Source organism: Centropristis striata, chromosome 20 (assembly GCF_030273125.1).
Source record: "Centropristis striata isolate RG_2023a ecotype Rhode Island chromosome 20, C.striata_1.0, whole genome shotgun sequence".
NCBI lineage: Eukaryota > Metazoa > Chordata > Actinopteri > Perciformes > Serranidae > Centropristis > Centropristis striata.
The window spans coordinates 17,466,668-17,487,104 of NC_081536.1; the positions used below are offsets into that span (position 1 = coordinate 17,466,668).

The 20,437-nt window shown below is 39.6% G+C and overlaps 1 protein-coding gene across 1 annotated transcript; it reads right to left on the reverse strand.

The window, feature by feature from the left end:
• Nucleotides 1-985: 985 nt before the first annotated feature.
• On the reverse strand, nt 986-20,331 carry pibf1 (progesterone immunomodulatory binding factor 1). The gene is made up of 18 exons (XM_059323880.1): nt 19,713-20,331; nt 17,976-18,076; nt 17,621-17,819; nt 16,942-17,061; nt 15,342-15,475; nt 14,453-14,561; nt 14,205-14,324; nt 14,053-14,114; nt 13,800-13,925; nt 13,506-13,604; nt 8,203-8,368; nt 6,884-7,034; nt 6,582-6,672; nt 6,067-6,169; nt 4,144-4,274; nt 2,821-2,905; nt 1,397-1,576; nt 986-1,158 (listed from the first exon to the last, which is right to left on the reverse strand). Exons 1-18 carry the CDS (start codon nt 19,977-19,979, stop codon nt 1,105-1,107), a joined length of 2,298 nt encoding a protein of 765 aa, XP_059179863.1. The 5' UTR covers nt 19,980-20,331; the 3' UTR covers nt 986-1,104.
• Between the last annotated feature and the right edge of the window lie 106 nt (nt 20,332-20,437).

A 20,437-nucleotide genomic window follows, 5' to 3' on the forward strand; every position in this document is an offset into this window, starting at 1 on the left:
TGCCTCAATATCACCTGTTTAAAGCAAAACGATTGGCTAGTTATTCCTAATGCCTACCCCCTGGGTCAGATTCCCCACAAATTTCAGAACATGGACCAGAGGAGTCTACTTTTACAATTTCCTAGGCAAAGTTTTGCGGTGAGTAGTGTGTTCGTGGGTTTAAAGAGGTGATTTTTGTTTTGAGAATTAAACATTTTTATGTTGTATTTTGTGGTTATTGCTGATATTGGGGCAGGATCACCAAAGAGAATTTTTTTTTTTTTAAAAGATCTGGGACTGATCAAAAAAGTCAGTTAAATAAAATACATCAAACACAACTTAATATGCAAAATTGGTGGAGTACCCCTTTAAAATGTGTTAGGGATTTCTTTTTGGCTTGTACTGTAAACTGGATGGCATTTAAAAATCACACTTCATCACAGTTTAAGATGGAACATTCTCTCTCCTGTGGCAACTCAAGACACATTTCTGTTAGAAAAACTGACAGGTCATATAAGTGATGAGCACTGAATGTTGATATCACAGAAAATTCCAATATATTGAATTCTGTAGCTCTTTCTTCTAACAGGAATAGATATTGTGAAGGCTCAAAAAGGAGCCAAAACAGCTTTACAGCAGTCCTCTGGTTGACTTTAATATGACACCGATAAGAACATGGTCTGAAATGATAAAGGTATGCCTACTATGTCTATATTTAAAGCCAAAGGACCCTCAGCTTGTGCAAATCAGAGGCTAAGGTTCCTGCAATGCTGTTTGTCTGTAGCCACCAGTATCTGCAAACCTGGAAAAGATGAGGAAATAATGATAGACAGACCTAATAAAATAGACCACTGCCAAGATAGAGGAATTTTTGGGCAGTCAGTTAGCTAGGAATGTGTACCCTGTGGAAGGTAATACCGCTGGTTTTGGACCAGTACGCAGGGAATTTATCCTCTCTGAACAATATGTAACCACGGATGAGAACAACAAAACACTCAGACACAAGTAACAGTTTCTGCTATTTATTATTTCAAAAACTGAAATTTGAAAAGCTGTGATAAATTAAAAAGAACGTTTGAGCCCTGAGTGACGATTTATAGCAACAATAGTCAAAGAAATGAATGTTCATTTGGGTTTCTGCTTCACCTTTTGGTACCAATCAGGAACTTCTTTATTTGTCTGCAAATGAAAAAAAGAGGAAAATCAATGTTTAAAAAAAGTATGAAGCTAGCTGGATATCTTTTTTTTTTATTCTTAAGATATTGTATTTGACTTTCTCATGCTTCAAGGATTTATTCTACTAACAAAATGTATCATCTCCTGTCAAACTTTAGTGCTCTTTTGTCTGAACTTCTGTTCAGGCAGGTTTGGGTAGCGTGACTCATTCAAGGGTGTTGCTGCCAAGTCAGACACTTACAAACACAGTGGGTTTGGGTTTGTTTGGTGACTCTTCTTCTGTGGTCCGGCTGATACGTTTGGACTGGTTTTTTCCCGCACCAGTGGTCCTGATAGCAGTTCTATCAGTTTCCAACAGGTTTAGAGCGTCCCCCTGTCTGGACCGCATGCTGATCAGGACCTGCTTCATCACCGCTAACTCCTGGACATTCACATGGTTCATGAAAATTGGGATGTGAGAATGAGGTTAGAACAATAAACCAGAAAGATAACTGGGAGCGTAGTCTCCAAGCAGAGAGAAATCTTAACTTAACCATCAGGTCAATTTTGACAGAAAATCTGTAGAAAAAATCTCCAAAAATATCTTTTAAGATAATACTTTTACATTGTTTTGTGGAACACCTGCTTAGAATTGGTGTTTTCAGGAATTTAAATTGCTGCTTTGTGATGACTGGTGGTCTGCTGAACTATGGGAGGACTTGCAATAAGCTCAACAAGCTCAAGGGTCTGCAGGGGTGGCAGCAGGGCAGAGGGGAGGACTCTGGGCCATTTCACGGTTCTATTTATCACCCCTGAGGACATGAGCCCCGGCATGTCACACACACGCACGAGCACACACACATACGCAAAAACACACACGCAAACCGGTGGCATCCCAAACAGCCAAGCTGAGGAACAGCTGTCCATGACAGGGCACATACTTCATACAGCAAACGGCTGGCTCGGGACACACACGCCCACGCGCACGCACGTACGAGCACATGCAATCTTGAAGGAAGCGTTGCAACACAGTGCAATAGCTTGTCTGGGCATCAAAAGCATGTTTATTTCAGGGTGGTGGCGATTAGCTGATTCATCGATTAGTTGATAACAGGAAATTAATCAGCAACTAATAATAAGCGATAAATTGTTTGTCATTTTTCAAGCAAAAATACCAAACATCTAATGGTTCTTAGTTCATATACGTAAGAATTTGTTGATTTTCCTTGTCCTAAATTGTAATTAAATATTTTTAGACATCAGTCTGGGGTGTAGAAAATTGTGATGACCATTATTTTTTTTTTATTATTTTGTTTTACAAATTTCTGATTTAATAGACCAAACTAAGAACCGAACACTTAATCAATGATGAAAATAAGTTGCAGGTTTTTATGTTTTGTTAAGTGCAGACGAGGTCTAACTGGTTTCCCAAAAGCATGGATCACCACCCAGGCTAGCAGCAAGGACATCAACTGCCATGTGCTGTAACATGTTGGTTTTACCAATTAATCTTAATTTTCAAAGGAGGGATGGACTGGAATTTCCTGTTTCTCACTTTTTTGAAACAGCGTAATGTATCGGAATAGAATGGGAGACATTGAATGTCGTTGTCAAAATATATATACATATCTTCATAGTGGAAAAGCTAACATAAAAAACAACAGAGAAAACTTTCATCATGTGTACCTCTCGATGGTTGAGGAGTCGCTCCAGATCGGCGGCCATGTTGTTTTTCACCTGTTGCAGTGCGGTCCGTTCTTTCCTCAGAGAACTGGTGTTACACCCAAAAAAGAAAACACAGAGCTTGAGTTAATAAGAAAACATTACTGTACTTAGTGTAAATGATGAGGTGAAACTTGTTGAACAAGTTTGTCCTGTGAATGACTGTTGATAGGTTTGTGGTAGTCTTTACAGCATTGCATTATAAGATTGGAAGCATAGCATACTGTATGAAGTAGATGTTCAACGTAAATTTGTTTTAGTTTAATAATGCTTCAGGGTGGAGTGAGGTGTGGGTCACACAAGTTCAGATGTGGGAAAAAAAATCAAACCAATCAGTCCGGTTTACCAGCACTATGAGAATAAATCCCTGTAAAACAGCCAAGCAATGAATTAAACATATGAATAATTCATTTCTAAAATACACTCAATATCCTATTACTTTATGTTTGTTAGGCCTCTACCTTGTGAGAAAAACTCTCTACAGTACAGTCCAAGTTTTCTTTCCTGGGGCTGTGAAACTTACAAGCAGGAGCATGTGATGGCGACGCTTTAAATCAAACCATCCTGCAGACGTAGCTTTGACACTATTCACTTAAAACTGTTGACCAAATATTTGAACTTGAGATCAGCCTCTGCTGAAACACTGCTGTTAGCTGATTAGAGCTGAGTCCGTTTTTGAATATCACCAATCAAACTGGGAACACAATTTACACTTAGCTTAAGACAGAGAGACTGTATTACATGAAGTGAGAATCTATGTTGAAGATACCACTGCATAGCCACAGGAAGACTTCAATATCTCTGTCAGATGGGGAGGTTTGTCAAGCTTATGGGGATTTTAAAGGATTTTTTTTTTTTCGCTCTGCTGCTCGCCCCAGGTGAGTGCTCAGTGGTAGTGAGCAGCAAGAGAAAACCTGCAGTTTGCATATTTCTCAGGTCAAAATATGGAGGGGGACAGGAGAGATTTAGGTCAGTGCCAGCTAGCTGTATGTGAGCCGATTTGAAACACACACTAATGGGGCATAGACAAAATGGTGCACACATGCAGATTTGCATAAACACAAAATGAGCTAGGTGAACGAGGTGCACACGAGGACAAAGAGAGACAGGAATAAAGCAAAGACGCCCAAGGGTGGGGAGGTATGGCCTGCTGCCATGATGAGTAAATTACATGATACAAAATGTAACTGATGTAAATAACAAAGAAGAGGCAAGCAAGACAGAAGACCTAATTGCTTCCATTTAAAGAAAACAAACAGTCATGCATGTTGTGTTCTGTACATGTACCTGACATCGTCCTCAAGCGAGGTGAGACGCTCCTTTAGCGTGCTGATTTCCGCGTCTCTTTGTCTCACCGACTCAATCAGGTAGCTATAGGGCTGCTGCGTCTGCTGTAAGAGCTGGTTGGCTGCCAATAACTGAGGAATAAAGCATGCTGAAGCAATTAAAACAAATGTACACAATGTTAGGGTAAGCTAAGGTTCTTCGTTTCCTGGAATTCAATAACACACCTGAGAAGCAGGTCTACATTTTTTACATTCACTGTAAGACTCCATGAACATTGAAGAGTCACGTATGGTGCAATGAAACCTAAACGTCCTTCATAATGATGTTTATTATAATGAAAATGACTTAAGGGGAATATCTCCACTTTAAAAATGCTTTATATTTGTGAATGACTCTTGAATCCACCACAGCCAATATTTCCTTATCTCTGATGTCATCGGGTGCTTGAGTGCTCATAAATGTGAGTTTTTATGAAGACATGTCTAAGTTGTGTCTTTTTTATTAAATGTAGGAGTATGAAGACATAAAGTGGAAATGGAGTAAATTCAAACAAACAAAGCAAATCATTTTAACCACTTCTGTCTTGCATTTACTGTAAGAAAAGCATCTTTATAGTGTATTAATCTGGATGTACTGTGTGTAATACAGCAGTACTTAGTCAGTATCATGTTTAAAATCTGTGAAACAAAAGATAAAGTTAGGGTGTTACACATTAAGCCACTTTTACGATGAGCCAGTAGTGAGTAGAACTGGGTGGAAGGGGAAGGACAATAGTCACTTAGTCAGGGCATCTGTGTGGGTGGTTAAGTGGTTAACACCCTTGCTAGTGAATAAAAAGTATAATTTTTCACCCTTTTCTTTTCATGCTTGATGAATTACGAGGCATTCCAGACCAGTGCCAGACAATCACACCTGACAGTTGAATGGCTGGCTTATTTAGTCTCAAACCGGCCCGGCCTCTCTAATCTAGCTTGCACAATCTCTTTCCTCGTTGAGATTATAATAAGGAGTAAAAAGAAAAAGCAAGCATGCCGGTTGACCGTTCTCATCATCTCAAACCTTACTGGCTGACTTTTAACATCAGGGCACGAGTAGTAGACATGTGACTTCACTCACAAAATACACACACCCAAAATTAAAGTCTCAGCGTTGCACACACACGTGCACAGTGCGCCAAACACAACAAAAGCCTCTATGATTGGTGTGGTGAGTTGTTGGGAGAGGGATGAGCGTGGCCGTCACGGTTTTTGGCAGTGTTTCCCCACTGTGTCAACAAGCGTGACAGGTACTAAGACAAACTTCTCACTGTTCTCATATAAAAGTCGAGGTGTCTGCTGTCTGCTCTCAAACAACCTGTCATTTTCCTGACACGGCTTTAAAACTCAATTCAGAGGATTGGGGAGACCATTGTTAAACTTGATTCAAAGTAACAAAAAAGAAAGGAGGACACCCTCGTTAAGAGAAGTCTCAAGAGTGCTTGATGATATATGTGTTGACCGACCTCACAAGCTGCAAAATTCTTGTTTTGTTTTGCAGAGTCTGTCTTTAAGAGACTGATTAGAAGTGCTCTCGCCATTGACTTTCACAGCAGAGTGTCGTGCGATGGTTTGAGGAGGAAAATGGTGGGTGATGAGAGAGGAGCCACCGATCTTGGCTCTGCTATAATGACTGTTATGTCAGCAGAGAGAGGCAAAAAACCAGCTGAAATAAATCATATGGCTTTGATAGAAGCCGTGGAATAACCATAATCTGAGTTGCTGTAGGAGATTTTATGATGGTGGGAAAACAAGTGTGAGTTGCAGGTTCTGGCATGCAGTGCTCCAAGTTCTCTTTTCATCTTTGTCAACATTAAATCAAACTTTATCCTATTAATGATGATCCCGAGGCGGGCAACACCTGAATTCTGCGTGTTTGTGTGTTTACCTCGTCAGAAATCTGTCCTGACTGTGACTTGTGTCTCTCCAGCTCCCTCCTCAGTGACGTGTTCTGCCTCTCGAGCTGCAGCACCCTGCGGGCCAGGTGAACGCTGCAAGACACACAAACACACTTTTGGAAATTCCAAAACATGACAACACCAACAAGTTTACACTAGTGTGCATTTCCAAGAAGTTTACCCAAAAGTTACTGTCACCAAAGCAGTTGGGATCAATTTGAGTTTCTGGCTGCACATGCATGCTACAAATCTAAGTGTGGAGTAACGTGTGAGTGTGTAATTTTTTAGCAAAAAATAAAATAAAAAAATCACTTTGGCAGAAATCCAATATCTGCATGATATATTAGCATACCAACATATGACTTTAACACATACAATAACACAGAATTTGAAGTTGGGAAGTTTATATAACAACATATATTCAATTGAAAACTGCACATAGACAGTATATTTTATGTAAAACTGATTTGTTTGTTCATCCATAATGTCTCCTTGTGTACTGTACCTCTGTTTCAGTCTTCTCTTGGCCGTTGTGGGAACGTTGGCGCCGTAGCCGTACGAGAACAGAACTCTCTCTGCCTCCTCTTCATTCTCAACTGACAACAGACAGAAACACAAATATTTTTTATGGGGTTTTTTACATCTCCAGGACCATTATGATAAAAATGTGGCAGAGACAAACCTGTAATAAAGCTGTTAATATGATTAGACACGTTATGATGCCAGGTATTTGAAAGAACCACTAGTGGTGCTTTTATCGGTCCCACCTCACAGTAATGTGTGTAATGTAATGAGTGCCGCTCTTACTTTCGGCAGCCTGCATGGTGACTTGATCCAACTCTTGCTCCAGCTTTTCGTACGTCTCCAGCCGAGACGCCTGCTCGGCATTCTGGGCTTGCAGCTCCGCCAACCGCTTCTCTGATGACGTCTGCAACCTGTAAAACTCCTGGGTCAGGAGCTGAGGGACAGGAGGAGAGGAAGAAAAGAAAGAGAGGCGTTGGGGGAAATTTCAGCATTGTTTTCTGTGATGGGGCAGTTAAAAAAAATATTTTTTTGAAAGTGTACAATGCTATGGCTTTGAGGGACAATGTTAATGTAAATTTTACATTCTGTGAGTGTTATAAAATAATAGATAATGGATTCAGCAATGAGCTGAGAATTAAATAAAATAATGTTTTAAATTTTTTAAGGCCAATTTGTAAGATTAACATTTTCTCTAATGTTATTCACACTGAAACTCCAGTTTTTATGCTGTCAGAATACAAAACATTCACAAGGAGAGGGATGTGAAAGAAAAAAATCGAGGGAAAAAAATCTAAATGAAAGGACTTCTAATTCAAAAATAGTTTGAAACCTCGTTATTATAAAAAAAAAACTGGAAGCAAATCAAAGCTAAACAGCAAACTCCAGAGTGGGAACCTAAACTAGCTTGTGTTTTTAAAAAGAATCCATCTTCCCCTGTGATCATGTGCAATGCATCGTCTCACCAGGCATGTCCCTCTGGTGAGCAGGACAGGGTTAAACACAGGTGAAGAGGTGGACCTCAGCTAAGTGCATCCAGACATCAAGAACAATCTGCACTCAATTAACTTCTTGTATAAATGGGTGTGCAACAGAGGACAGAGATAAGAATGGAGCCACCGGACCGACGTACAAAGAGACATATTCTGAGAGTGGAACATTAATCTTTGAGTACTACGGGCGGGCTCCTCCCTAAATGAACAAAACAATGACTTACGCATCAGTGGTGCATTTTTGGTTGTATTCATGTGTTCACGCATGTGTTATTTGCAGCAAGTAAGCGCTACTGCAATGTTATTGTGGAGTAATGTAGCACCTTGGGACTTCCCAACACTCAAGATGATAATCTTTATTATACTAATTATTGCTTACTGTTAACTGCTTACTGTTGTTTGAATTTTAATGAACAAAGGGGTTTTTGTGTATCTGTTAACGGCACATGGAGACATACAATATTTATCTAAACCTCAAAATAATGTTAATTAGCTGAAGTAAAATCACTAGAGGCAGAAATGAAACAGTGCATGACAGACTAGTAAGTGGGTATGCTGCTGTTATATAAGAGGTAAAACATCTTCGCCTTTTTGTCTTTATGTTTAGAGTACCTCCAGTTTCTTCTGCTGTTTCTCACACTCCACCTGGCACTGGGCCAGGGCCTTGGCTGTCTCATCTTTGACCATCTGAGCACGCTCAGCTTCGAAGGAGTGCAGCTTGGCCTGGTTGGACAGTTCTGCTACCCGGCTGTCAGTACCCAGCTGGAGCTGACGAAACCTGCATAGATAGAGACACACAGGTGAATCATAGACACACGTATAACTGACAATACGAATATGAGTAAGTGTGTTAAAAAAAAAGGTAAGATAATGTGTTTTGATTCTGATCATAGCTAGGATAAACGTGTCTCCAATTCCACTGAATGTAAAACAGTGAGGCCAAAATTTCCCGAGTGTGGCCGCTACCATCTTGGCACTGTTGCAGTCATTAAGAACCAGCGTCTGCAAAAGAGTGGAGCCCCAGTATTGAGTTCCTGCCCCAATACCCAATACCCAATAAGAGTGCAATGCGAGGTGTCAATCATGACATTTCACTCCTGTTTTATAGCATCCAATAACTAATAAAAAGCATATTTATTGGAAAAATGTAAGTACTTTACATGAACTTTAATTGTGGCTAATGTCCCATTTAAGGACATGTAGGGCCAGCTATCAGGGGCCTCTGTGCCCATAGACTGTGTTAAAGAAGTGGAAGTCAAGCCAAGTGCCTTAAACCTGTATTCTTTCTATAGTGTGCACTCCCCAGGCAGCTTTGTGTTTAGTTTGCTTGTATTTGTTTTAATTGTTGCAAAAATGTGTTAATAAAAAAACCCTGTATTCTTTCTAATGGCCAGAAGGGGGCGACTGGCAAAATTCAGTCAAATGGAATACATGGTGGCCCATAAGGTTGGAATAATTTTGTTTTCAGTTAATTGTTGTTTCATTTTCATTGTGATGTTTGGAAGAGATTGATTACTAAAGTTTTGATTTTATGGGCAACCATGTAGAAGTTTATGAGAAAATTAACCCACTACTAACTCATTAGTAGCATGCATTGCCTCAGTCAACTATCTCTTAATGGGTTTATGGTCTCAATCACTATTTTCAAGTCTTCTTCAATACAGCATAATGCTAATTTTGTGACTACACGTCTACTAAAAAGTCAATGCTGCAGACAAACACACACCTAACAAACATGAGTAGGTGAGTTTTAAGATACAGGGGTACAGTAAACTGTGCTCTGGGCCCCTGTTTGAGCTTAGGCATGCCTGGTGGTTTGGAACAAATGTTGCAATCTCTTACAGTGATAATTCGCATGATAACATGTTTGTTTGGAATTTGGCAAGGAAGTGACTATTTAGCGTGCCTTGCACAATGAACCATTTCTATGGTGAATTTTATGTTCTGTGGTACCCAACAGCCTGGCAACAGCAGTACAACTACAAGTCACCAAGCAGCAAAGCAGGTCTTAAATCATTTGGCTGCGGAAGAGTATTTCTCAATGACGCTCGCAGCAATGTTTGGTTTTGTTTGATCTTTTATTATCCTAGTTGGCAGCTAAAGAGTTTTAACTTCTTAGGTGTTTAGTAATTAGAGTAAAAAGAAAGAGAGAGCATACAGTTTCTGTTTTCAGATGACACAATTCTGCATTAAGTCAAAATCTTATTACATAAATGTGTGTAGATGAGAAAGTTAAACCGTTAAAAAACTTTTTCTTCACAAGAAGAAAACATTGATGAAACCATCTAATGTCAATCAACAACATTGCAAAAAACAGAGCACCAAACAGAGCATAAGTGGTCGATCATTTTGAGGAAATATTGATCTTTTAAGTCATTTATTAGGCAGCCAAATGCTTTAATTCCACCTTGCCAAATACAATATCAGAATGTCCTGCTTTTGCTGTTTTATATAATCTTGAATGATATTATTGTTTTTTGTTGGTTTTGAATACATGACTTTATACTCCAGGAAGTTAGAAAGGACTTTTTTTAATTGCTTTCAGATATTTTATAGACTAAATAATTAACTCATTCACTAACAAAAATCGTGAAAATAATCATTTGCCGCAGCTCCTAGGGTAAAACAAAGACAGTTTATTGAGCCGAGCGCTCTTCCTCAGGCAGCCTCCAAGCACCAACACACAGACTCTATTAAACCACGGAGGTCGGCTGGATAATATTAATAACTCTCGATTACAGCTGACCTGATAGGATTTCATCATCCATAGAGCGCAGGCCTGAGCTGTGCGCTCACAGTGACAGACATGTACACATGGTCGACATTTCAAGCCTTCATTTATTAATGGCGGCTGCAATCTCGACGCAAAGGCTAAAAATGTTGCTAAAAAGTGAAACTTACTTTACCAGAAGAATGTTGTGAGTCATGGCTTTTCTCTGGATTTTAAAATGCCAAATTGTCAATATTTACAGCTACAGTAGGTCAGAGCACCTGACTTGGGGGCTCCTTCAGGCAATTGTATTAAAAAAGTTTATGTCTGCCAGGGAGCTGAAAATTGAAAAACTGTGGGCAACACTTTCTCTTTATCATGGATAAGTTGATCACTGTTAATGTCCTGATAGCCTGCATTCTGAAATAGAGCACCAAGATTCAAACTGGTACAATCATCTGACGCCATTTCAAGCTTGTCCGCCTCATTCTTTGCCCCAAAAATAGGGGCATGCGTGGGGTTAGGGGTTAAGGGCTTGTGGCTAGCATCTGTCGTTGCTGGCTTGCGATGCGACGCAGAGGGGGAATGTGATCACAGCAGAAAAGAGAGAGAGTGCAAGGGAGAGTGTAGTGTGTGTGTGTGTGTGTGTGTGTGTGTGTGTGTATGGAAAGACCAACAGCTGGTGGCTTGGATCTAGAGAAATGACTGGTATGTAGTAGTAACACAGGACAGGGACACTACTACTGCTGCTGCTGCTGCTGCTGCTGTGTGTGTGTGTGTGTGTGTGTCTCTGTCTGTCTGTTGCAGATAATATATTAAAAATTAACTTTAAATTGAAAAAAAAAAACATGAGGGTAAATTAAGACATAAATATGTTTCTACATCATTTTTTATCGATACTTAAAACATTTTTATAAATGAGTGTGATGAAAAAAAAAGGATGCAAATGCATATTATTTGTTCATACGCAGACATGTATATATACAGCAGGAATATAGCACAAAAGCGGGATATGTTGTTCAGGAGGCTGACTGAAGTCCCTTCCTCCAATAAGACAAAACTCAAGTATGTGAGCGTGTGTGCAGCAGCTCACAATATATCTGTTGCAATTTCCATGCAAGATTTGAAACTTCCTACAAGGCCGTGACCCAGAGGCACATTCAGAGGCTATACTGAGATGGGCATTGTTGCCCGGGGCAGAGATAGTGACTAGCAACCTCACTGAGAGGATGTTGGAAAAATGGAAATGAATATATCCACAATAAAAAGGCTTTAGCAGCATGACGCAGAAGTGTAAACAAGCTATTTAAAATCTTTAGCTACAGTCTAAGGGGATTTGCTCATCACCGACACAGTATTTTGTCTCCCACTTTGCATTCAACCTGCGCTGAAAGAATTTGAGCCCTGAGAGGCAGCCAGCCAGGCAGGTGACACCACATGCTAACAAACTGACCTCAGTGAACTCCATGTGACCAACTGACCCCACAGTTACGGCAAAGCATTCATGTGACCTTTAGTAAAAAAGATAGTGAACCACAGCCACTAAAGTTCTGCAGCTCCTACAGCATGCGCTCATGACTCACACATCATCACCTGTCATCATCAGAGCAACAACAAGAGTTACAGAGTATGTTATAATAATAAAAAATACATTTAGACAAAAGTCACTCATCAGCACAGCAATGATGCCAGCTTTATAAATCACATTAGCTAACATTGTACACAAGGAATTGAGCGATTTTCAGCTGCAATATTTAGCATTTTACCATTACTGGAATCATTATAGTTTTATCAGATTGCCGATAAAATAAGTAAAATATAAATCTTGTACTTTGGATTTGATGTAGCCTCCTGTCTCTGTAGTGTATTTCATACACTTCACTGATGAACCAGGTAACTGTACAGTAATTCATTCATTCATTCATTACCATTAACCGCTTCGCGGGGGCTGGAGCTGATCCCAGCTGTCATTGGGCGAGAGGCGGGGTACACCCTGGACAGGTCGCCAGACTATCGCAGGGCTGACACATAGAGACAGACAATCACACTCTTCACACCTACGGGCAATTTAGAGTCCCCAATTAAACCTAAGTGCATGTTTTTGGACTGTGGGAGGAAGCCGGAGTACCCGGTGGGAACCCACGCTGACACGGGGAGAACATGAAAACTCCACACAGAAGAGCCGCAGGCGGGAGGCGAACCGGCGACCCTCTAGCTGTGGGAGCGCTAGAGGGTCACTAACCACTACACCACCGTGTAGCCCCTGTACAGTAATAATTGGCTTAATTGTCAAAGAAAGTTTTCTTTGTTGATGATTGCATGAAAGAAAACAAGATTGCAGCAAATTGCAGCAAAAAATCTCCTCTGCAGCATTAATTTCGACTTATTCCAAACTTTGACACTAAGATTTTTTATTTTGCCTGTGGATGTATTGTTTTTCTGCCTCCTTGATTACTGATAATTGGTATCAGTCCTGAATGAACCATGTTGGTTGATCCTTCCTACAATGATGAGGAATGACGTGGTTAACCATATTGTAAAAATTCACCATTGATTACAACAAAACTGCACCAACTTGTCTGGCTTTTACTTGACAGTTTAACGGTTGCCGTTGGGTGAAGTTACTTTACCTTACCTGATGAACTGCCTAGTTAGACTGCATGCAGGAAGTGACCTACATTTACAGAAAATATCTAAAATCAGTGAGTACCTCAGGGCAGCTGCTAAAGATTTGAGAAATGGAAGCACAACAAAGATTATTTTATTAGGTGAGAAGAAAATGTAACAGTATGTTAGTCATAAAGCACCTTATATGATATAATTTCCTCCTACTTTTGTCCACTCAAACTGAGAAAACCTCCCTTCCTTCTAGTGGAATGCAGATAGGTTTCTTTTTATTTGTTTTGAGATGTCTGTTTGTTTGTCTTTGTTGCTTTTGTCCCTTGACAAAGGAGCTGAATAGAATTTTCTTTCATTCATTCATACCTGAATGGCTGGAGAACAATCAAAGTGTGTAAGAAAATGTGTTATGTTTTTGTAATGGTTATAAATCATGTGAGTCATCCCTTTGACTGACACTTCAAATGTCACTGTTTGAGATGTAGCTATTAAATAAAAAGCAGAAAAGGGAAAGAAAAAGATGTACCTCTCTATGATTTGAACTGTATTAAATCAGTATGTGTGTGTGATGGATGGTAAAACTCACTGTTCCAGCAGCTGGTCGTATCTGGACTGTGTGTCTCTCTCAGCAGCCACTGCTCTGTCCTTCTCCAGCACTGCATTGTCTCTGGCCTCACGCAAGTTCCTGATCAAATGCACGCACACAGCAGGGGAACAAGCATGTTCTGTTATGTTGCACAGAATAAAGTTATGTTGGTACTATCTGTGGTGATAGCTCTTCTTCTTCTTCCTAAATATTTGCATATGCATCCATTATTTCATTTGCTTTAACCAACATACACACATACAGTTTTGTATAAAAAAAAAAAAAGACTGATACCTGTTCTCTCTCTCATACATCTCCCTGGAGGTTCTCTGCAGGTTGTCTATCTCCTGACTTGTTTTCAGCCTGATGTTCTCCAACTCTTCTCTCAGCTTGGTTTCGTACTCTGACTTATAGAGATCTCTGTAGTGGAAAAGAAACAAACCGAATGCTGACAGATGACACCATCAATGTCGAGACTAAAAGCTTTTGTCTCCCACATTACAAAACCTAGAATATTGGCTGCTGGTGTAAAACAGCAGAGCCTGACCTGGATGCTACATATTTTTCGTAGGCGTCCTCCCTCGCCTTCTTAGTATCTTCTAATTGCACCTGGACAACAAAATCACAAAGTGAGAGCACGTTAGAAGACTAGAAGCTTATTGTATTAGATAAGCCTCAGAGCTGATCAACTGTATGGACCTGCAGCCTCTCCAGTCTGTCTTCTTCATGTGCACAGCGCACACTTAGCTCCATGTTCTGCCTGTGGAGGTACTCCTTGTCCTTCTGCAGGAGAGTCACTGACTGCTGCAATGTCGCCACCTGGAGGGCAAGATGAGAAGAATAAAAAAAAACTATTACAGTGCACCCAAAGCGTCTTCAGTGAGTATTATGTTGACAAAATTTACTGTGAGTGTGCATGTCTGTGCAGGCAGGTGTATGTAAGGCACCTCTTTGCCGAGTGTGTTCCTCTCTCTGGTCACTGCAGTGTGAGTCAAGTCTAGTGTCTCAAATCTTCTCTTTAACTCCTTCAGTTCTGTCTCGAAGTTGTCACGCTCACTATAAACCACAGTGGGAAAGGATAAGATACAACTTGAAACATACATACCTAGAATTTAAACCATTCCTTTAACAATCTGTTCTGGCTTTTTAATTGGGATTAATTTCTTTTTGGGCTTCTGCACTCTACATCCTCAAATAACAACACAAAATACCTCTTTGGCATACTTAGTGGAGCTGCTAAAAAAGGTATAACAAGGAAATGGCTGAAGCCAGACAGCCCACCTATAGATCAGTGGTATGACATCATCTACAAAATTTTTGTAATGAAAATAATCACTTTCTCTGTGAGGCTTCAGAAAGCCGAATTTGAGGAAATCTGGTACAAGTGGATATTGTATATCGCCTCGAAACGCCCTTCTTTTTTTAATATTATGTAACTTTCATTTTTTATTTTTAATCTGTTTTACTACTTGCTGTAAATGGAAACACCCTTAAGTTCTGTTTGTTTCTGTTTATAATAAGATGCCATGCCAATTATCATAATGGTGATGACTGCTGTAATGTGCTATTGAAATGTGATTCCAAAAGAAACAAAAGACAAAATGTAAAAAAAAATCTGTTCTGACGTCCTTAAGAAGATACAAATGTCTGTCAAATGTCTGTACATGTCAGAAACTGCTATACAATTATATTAAAACACTACTTTCCACTTGCACTAAATTAACTTTTTTATAAGACCTGAGATTGAACTTCTAAAATTTAACAAACAAATAAATCTACACAGCGAGCAGGTCTAGAGAGGAGTCATCTCTCTCTTTCTGTCAGACACACACACACCGTTTGATTGCAGGGTAGTTATCACGGCGATAATCTCCCTCTTGGATCTGCTGTTTGGTGTCAGCCAGTTCCAGGGTCAGTCTCTGGCTCCTCAACTCCAGCTCAGTACGCAGCCGCCGCTCCTCCTCGTAGCTCTGTGAGAACACACATGCACCACCATAGCTTAATGACAATAAAGTAGATTTCTTTGCCAAATTAACTGATTATTTCTGTTTATGGTATGGATTTTTTTCTTTTATCTGCATATAACATGGTAAATACAGGCTGAGCAGATAACTCCTATATTTCCATCTTATTTCTCTAATTTCTTGTTAATTCATGTTATGAATTTCTATGGCAATTAACAGTGCTGTACAGTTCCTGCTGTTCTTTAATAGCAAATTCATGTAACATCACATCCTTTTCGTGGAGCCACCTGAGCTGATGGATAATTTACCTGCTGGATGCATCTCAGTGAAAAAAACAAACTGCAAGCACCTGTTCAGTTGCATTCAAACAAAGCTCATTTAGTCTCAAAGGGAGTCATGATTGCCACTGTCATTTGTTTTGTTTTTAGCAAATCCTTACCGTGCCTTCAGCAGGTTGCATCATTATGTCATTAACATGTCATTTATGCCTACAGGGCGAATGCTGACTGGATGTTTTTTTTTAAATAGATCACAACACTCATTGTAAACACTGCAGGCTGTGAAAAATACCATTTTGAGGAAGCTGTAACTGACACAGCTGGCTTTGTCAGTTACAGCGTGTTTCAGATGGCTAACATGTCATCCACATTCTCACCTATAGCTTAAAGGTAATTTAACCTTCTGACCCTTTCCGCATTTTTCATGTCTTTGCTTTTTAAATAAATGACTCACAGCCTGGAGGAGTGAGTGTTTGTTTAAAGTGTGTTTGTTCTTAAGCATTTAAAGAACGAAAATAAAAAGCAACAATGCAGCTGATTGCTTGACTTATCATGTGTGTTCACAAACACATGGCAACACCCTCAACAGTTAAGCTTATTTGAACCTTTACACTGTACACAGTAGGGCTGCAACTAACAATTATTTTCATTAGCGATTAATCTGCGGATTATTTTCTTGTTTAATCGATTAGTCTATAATATGTCAGAAAGTACTGAAAACGGAGCTTTGTTGTTGTTTGTTGACACACAGAGGGAGCGTGACTTCATTCTTTGGTTAGGACACCAACTCCACTGTATCTTTACATAGTCAATTGTTGTTTACTGCCATAATAATATTCTTAATATTGTGTACAGGCCCTTTAAATATCAAATTTTTCCAGTCCAAAATCGAAAGATATTCAGTGTAGTAAAATAAAACAGAGGAAAGCAGATAATTCGCAGGTCTGCATTTTCTGCCATTTTTGTATTAAAAAATGCTTCATTGATTAATTGAATTTAAAAATAGTTGCTGATTATTTTTCTGTCTATTGAATGATCGATTGATAAACTAAACATTGCAGCTCTAGTACACAGTTTATAGCTTTAACAGAGATTAAATAAGATATAAACAAAAAATAGTGATAAAACACGAACACACTATTGCATAAAAGACATTTAATGAGAGAATGCAACACAGATGTATGTGTGTCGTACCTCCATCAAGGCCTTCATCTGTGTTCTGTGTGTATCCAGGTCTTCAGTCAAACTGCCTCTCTTTACACTGAGCTCAGCCAGCTGAGCCCGCAGAGGAGTCACTACCTCATAGAAACGCATCTAGATAGATAGATAGATAGGTAGATAGATAGATATACTTTATTTATCCCAAGCTGGGAAATTACAGTGTAGCAGCAGCATTACATACAGAGACAATAACAACACAATTAAATAAAAAGAACAACCTAGGCATACTTCAAGCAATAAAATATAAAAATACAATAAAAATACAAAATAAAGTGTCTAAAGAAGGAGTATGTATTAAGGAGTAGAATTCCAGTGCAGAATAAATATGAATATGCAGTATAAAAATATTGGTGCCATGAAACAAATAAGGTGCAATGAACAGTGTGCATAAAAAAACACATAAAGTGCATGTAATAAACCAGACTATTATTTGTTATTGTACAGTGTGATGGCATGTGGCAGGAAAGATTTTTTGTATCTGTCCCTTTGACAGCGGAGCTGGAGCAGCCTGTGAGAGAAGGTGCTCCGCTGTCTTTCTAAACACACAGCACAAAGAAAAGGTCAGCATGTCAGCTTTATCATGTACCATATCATATCTTGTCTCTCTGAATCAACAGGTTGGTGTAGAGATCAGGAGACCCCCCATACTTACAGCTACATACTCCTGTATGGAGACTTTGTCGTCAGGGAGATCGCGCAGCTCCAGGTACCTGTCCTGGGAGATGTCCAGGTCCCTGAGAGACCTCCGCAGCTCTCCAGCCTTCTCACACAGCTGCCGGTTGGTCTCCTCCAGCTGCTGCTGCCTGAGCAGGATGGCCTCCATCTCTTGCTTACGCAGAGCCTGCTGCTTCCTGGTGATGAAAACCTTTTTAAGCTTTCTATACATATTTGCTTTGTATTCAGTGAGATATGTGTTATTGTAGCACATGTTTTAGGTACAATTATAATGGAATGCCAGTTTTCTGACAGCACATTTCACTGTCCATCCCCACATTCACTTTCCTCACCTGTTCTCCTCTTGAGTAAGTTTCAACTGGCTGTCCAGTCTCAGGGCCAAAACTTGTTTTTGATGTATAGCATCATTCAGCCTCTCCTCCAGTTCCTCAATCTGACAAATAAACACACGCATTGAAACAATCCAGAGTCTATGATTGCAACATAGACAATATTGGAAACGGTTGTTTTACTATTTACTTCTCTTTGCCAGGTGAGCAAAATGTAGCTCCAGTGGTGGAAGGTAACTTTGTACATTTACTCAAGCACAAATTCAAGGTACTTCTACTTTACTGGAGTATATCACACACTATTTTCACAACTTTATACTTCATCTCCATTACATATCAGAGTGAATATGGTACTTTTTTGCTCCACTGTATTTATGTGACAGCTTTAGTTACTTTCCGTCTGCAATTCTTTTAATATATATCCCTCTTGTCAAGTGAAAACAAACCAAAAATTGACTTTAATGTTTGTGTTAAACTGAAAGATGAAGTGTTCCTTTATATGCTGAAAAAAAAATTCCAACTTTGTAAGCTTAATAAACTATTTAAAAACCCATCTTGGATTAGCTGGAAAATACACCATCACAAAGCTGGCAACAGGGCTGTTCCTTCAAATATGAAAAGTTGAATTTGTAGAGATATTTGGTTCTCACAAGATACTGAAGCTACAGACATTATGATGATATGAAGAATTGGTGTAGATTAAACTACCCAACAGTGTATAACATAGTTCAAATTAGCACAATCTTATCTACTGTAATAAGATGCATAACACACAATCATGCAGCAGTAATGTTAATCCAAAAACATAGTTTTATTGCGTATGAGTATGTTGTTATTTTTACTCGGTAAGGTTTTTAATTCATGGCTTTTACTTGTCGTGGAGTATATTCTGCGTGGTATTAGTAGTTTTACTTAATAAGTAAATTATCTGAATACTTCTACCACCACTGTGCAGCTCTAATACCTCTCAGAATACCATGATATCGTCACACTGTTAAAATAATCGGCAAAGTTATTTTTTGTCAAAATTGTTGTTTTTTTTGCCTAAATCATCTCATGATACCGGCCACCTATGGTAAAATCGCCTACATCCTCAGTTGATCAGATCATGTGATTTTACCCCTTTAAGATCATCACTTATTTGACAATTTGCCACATTCATAGGCATCAGATAAGAACCCAGCAAAGAAGAGCTAGATGGAGATTGTTTAGTTATCAGTTTAGTTTATCAGTGTTTTATTGTTGACACTAATATTGGTAACACTTTATTTTGAAGGTGTCTACATAAGAGTGACATTAGCGTGTCATAAACATGACATGGGATGTCATGAACATTAATGACACTTTGAAGTAACATTAATGCTCATGATACTTGTCATGTCATGTTTCTGACAGGATTGTGTGACTCTTATGTAGACACCTTCAAAATAAAGTGTTACCATATCTTGCTTAAGTCACAAAGGCATGTTCAAAAAATTGCGTCAGTCATTTATTTATCTTTATTTTCTCCTAAGTTACATAATAGTGGTATTACTATGCCAATAGACATCCTTTGTTACATCGTTTTTGAGTGAAATGATCAATAAATGTCATATGTTACACTTTTACGGAAGTTTTTTGTGTTTCCTGCAAAACTTGAAAAAATGAGTTAGGCGATTATTTCTAACAGGGTGACGATATATGAGAGGCACAAGCTGGGGATAATTTTTCAACCAGATATCCACCTCTCCTCCCCTCTACCTTTGACATATGGTCGGCCTTCATGTTGTCTATTATCAGGTTTCTCTGGGAAAGCTCGATCTTCAGTAGCTGGACGTTGTGCAGCAGCTCTTTCCTCTCGATCAGCTGGCGGGTCACCTTCTGGGAGCCGTCCCGCTGCTCGTCGGACGAGGAGATGTCCTCGGTGGTCGGCACGGTTGTCTCCAGGCTGATGTCCTCCGACTCCAGGTCCAGGGAGCTGGAGACGTTGGCTGCTGTCGGCCTCAGCTGCTGCTTTTTGGGTGGCATGTTTGTACTGTTTTCGTCCTCTTTTTTGTTGCTAGCTAACCTTGTGTAGCAAGGCGAGTGAGTCTGTCGCAGAGATTACGTGAGGTAAGTAAAGTTTGTGAGTCAAGAGTTAACTGACGAGCATCGCGATATGATACTTTAACGTTAGTTTGCAGCAAGGAAACCCGACAACAAATACCGACCGATCACCAGTCTAGCCAGCATACATCATTTTAAACATACTTCCAATGTACTCTTTCTCAAAACAATAAAATATCTATCCAAATAGAGCGTTGAGCTGCCACCCCTGAGTACCCGATGAGGTGTTTTTATTTTTAAGGGTCCCGCTCCGAGCCGCCTGCTAACCGCCCAACGGCTTGAGGTTGTTGAGTGTCGTGGATACTGCAGCGCCCCCTGAGGTACGGATACTGTAGTACAATCAACGCCCACCCGTCTGTCATCGGTTACAACGCACATAG

Coding starts and splice junctions, on each gene's coding strand:
- pibf1 (XM_059323880.1), bottom strand. CDS start 19,979: ATGCCACCCAAAAAGCAGCAGCTGAGGCCGACAGCAGCCAACGTCTCC. Junction 6,673..6,883: donor CACCATGCAGGCTGCCGAAA/GTAAGAGCGGCA, acceptor GTCTGTTGTCAG/TTGAGAATGAAGAGGAGGCA. Junction 2,906..4,143: donor TCGCTTGAGGACGATGTCAG/GTACATGTACAG, acceptor GTGTAACACCAG/TTCTCTGAGGAAAGAACGGA.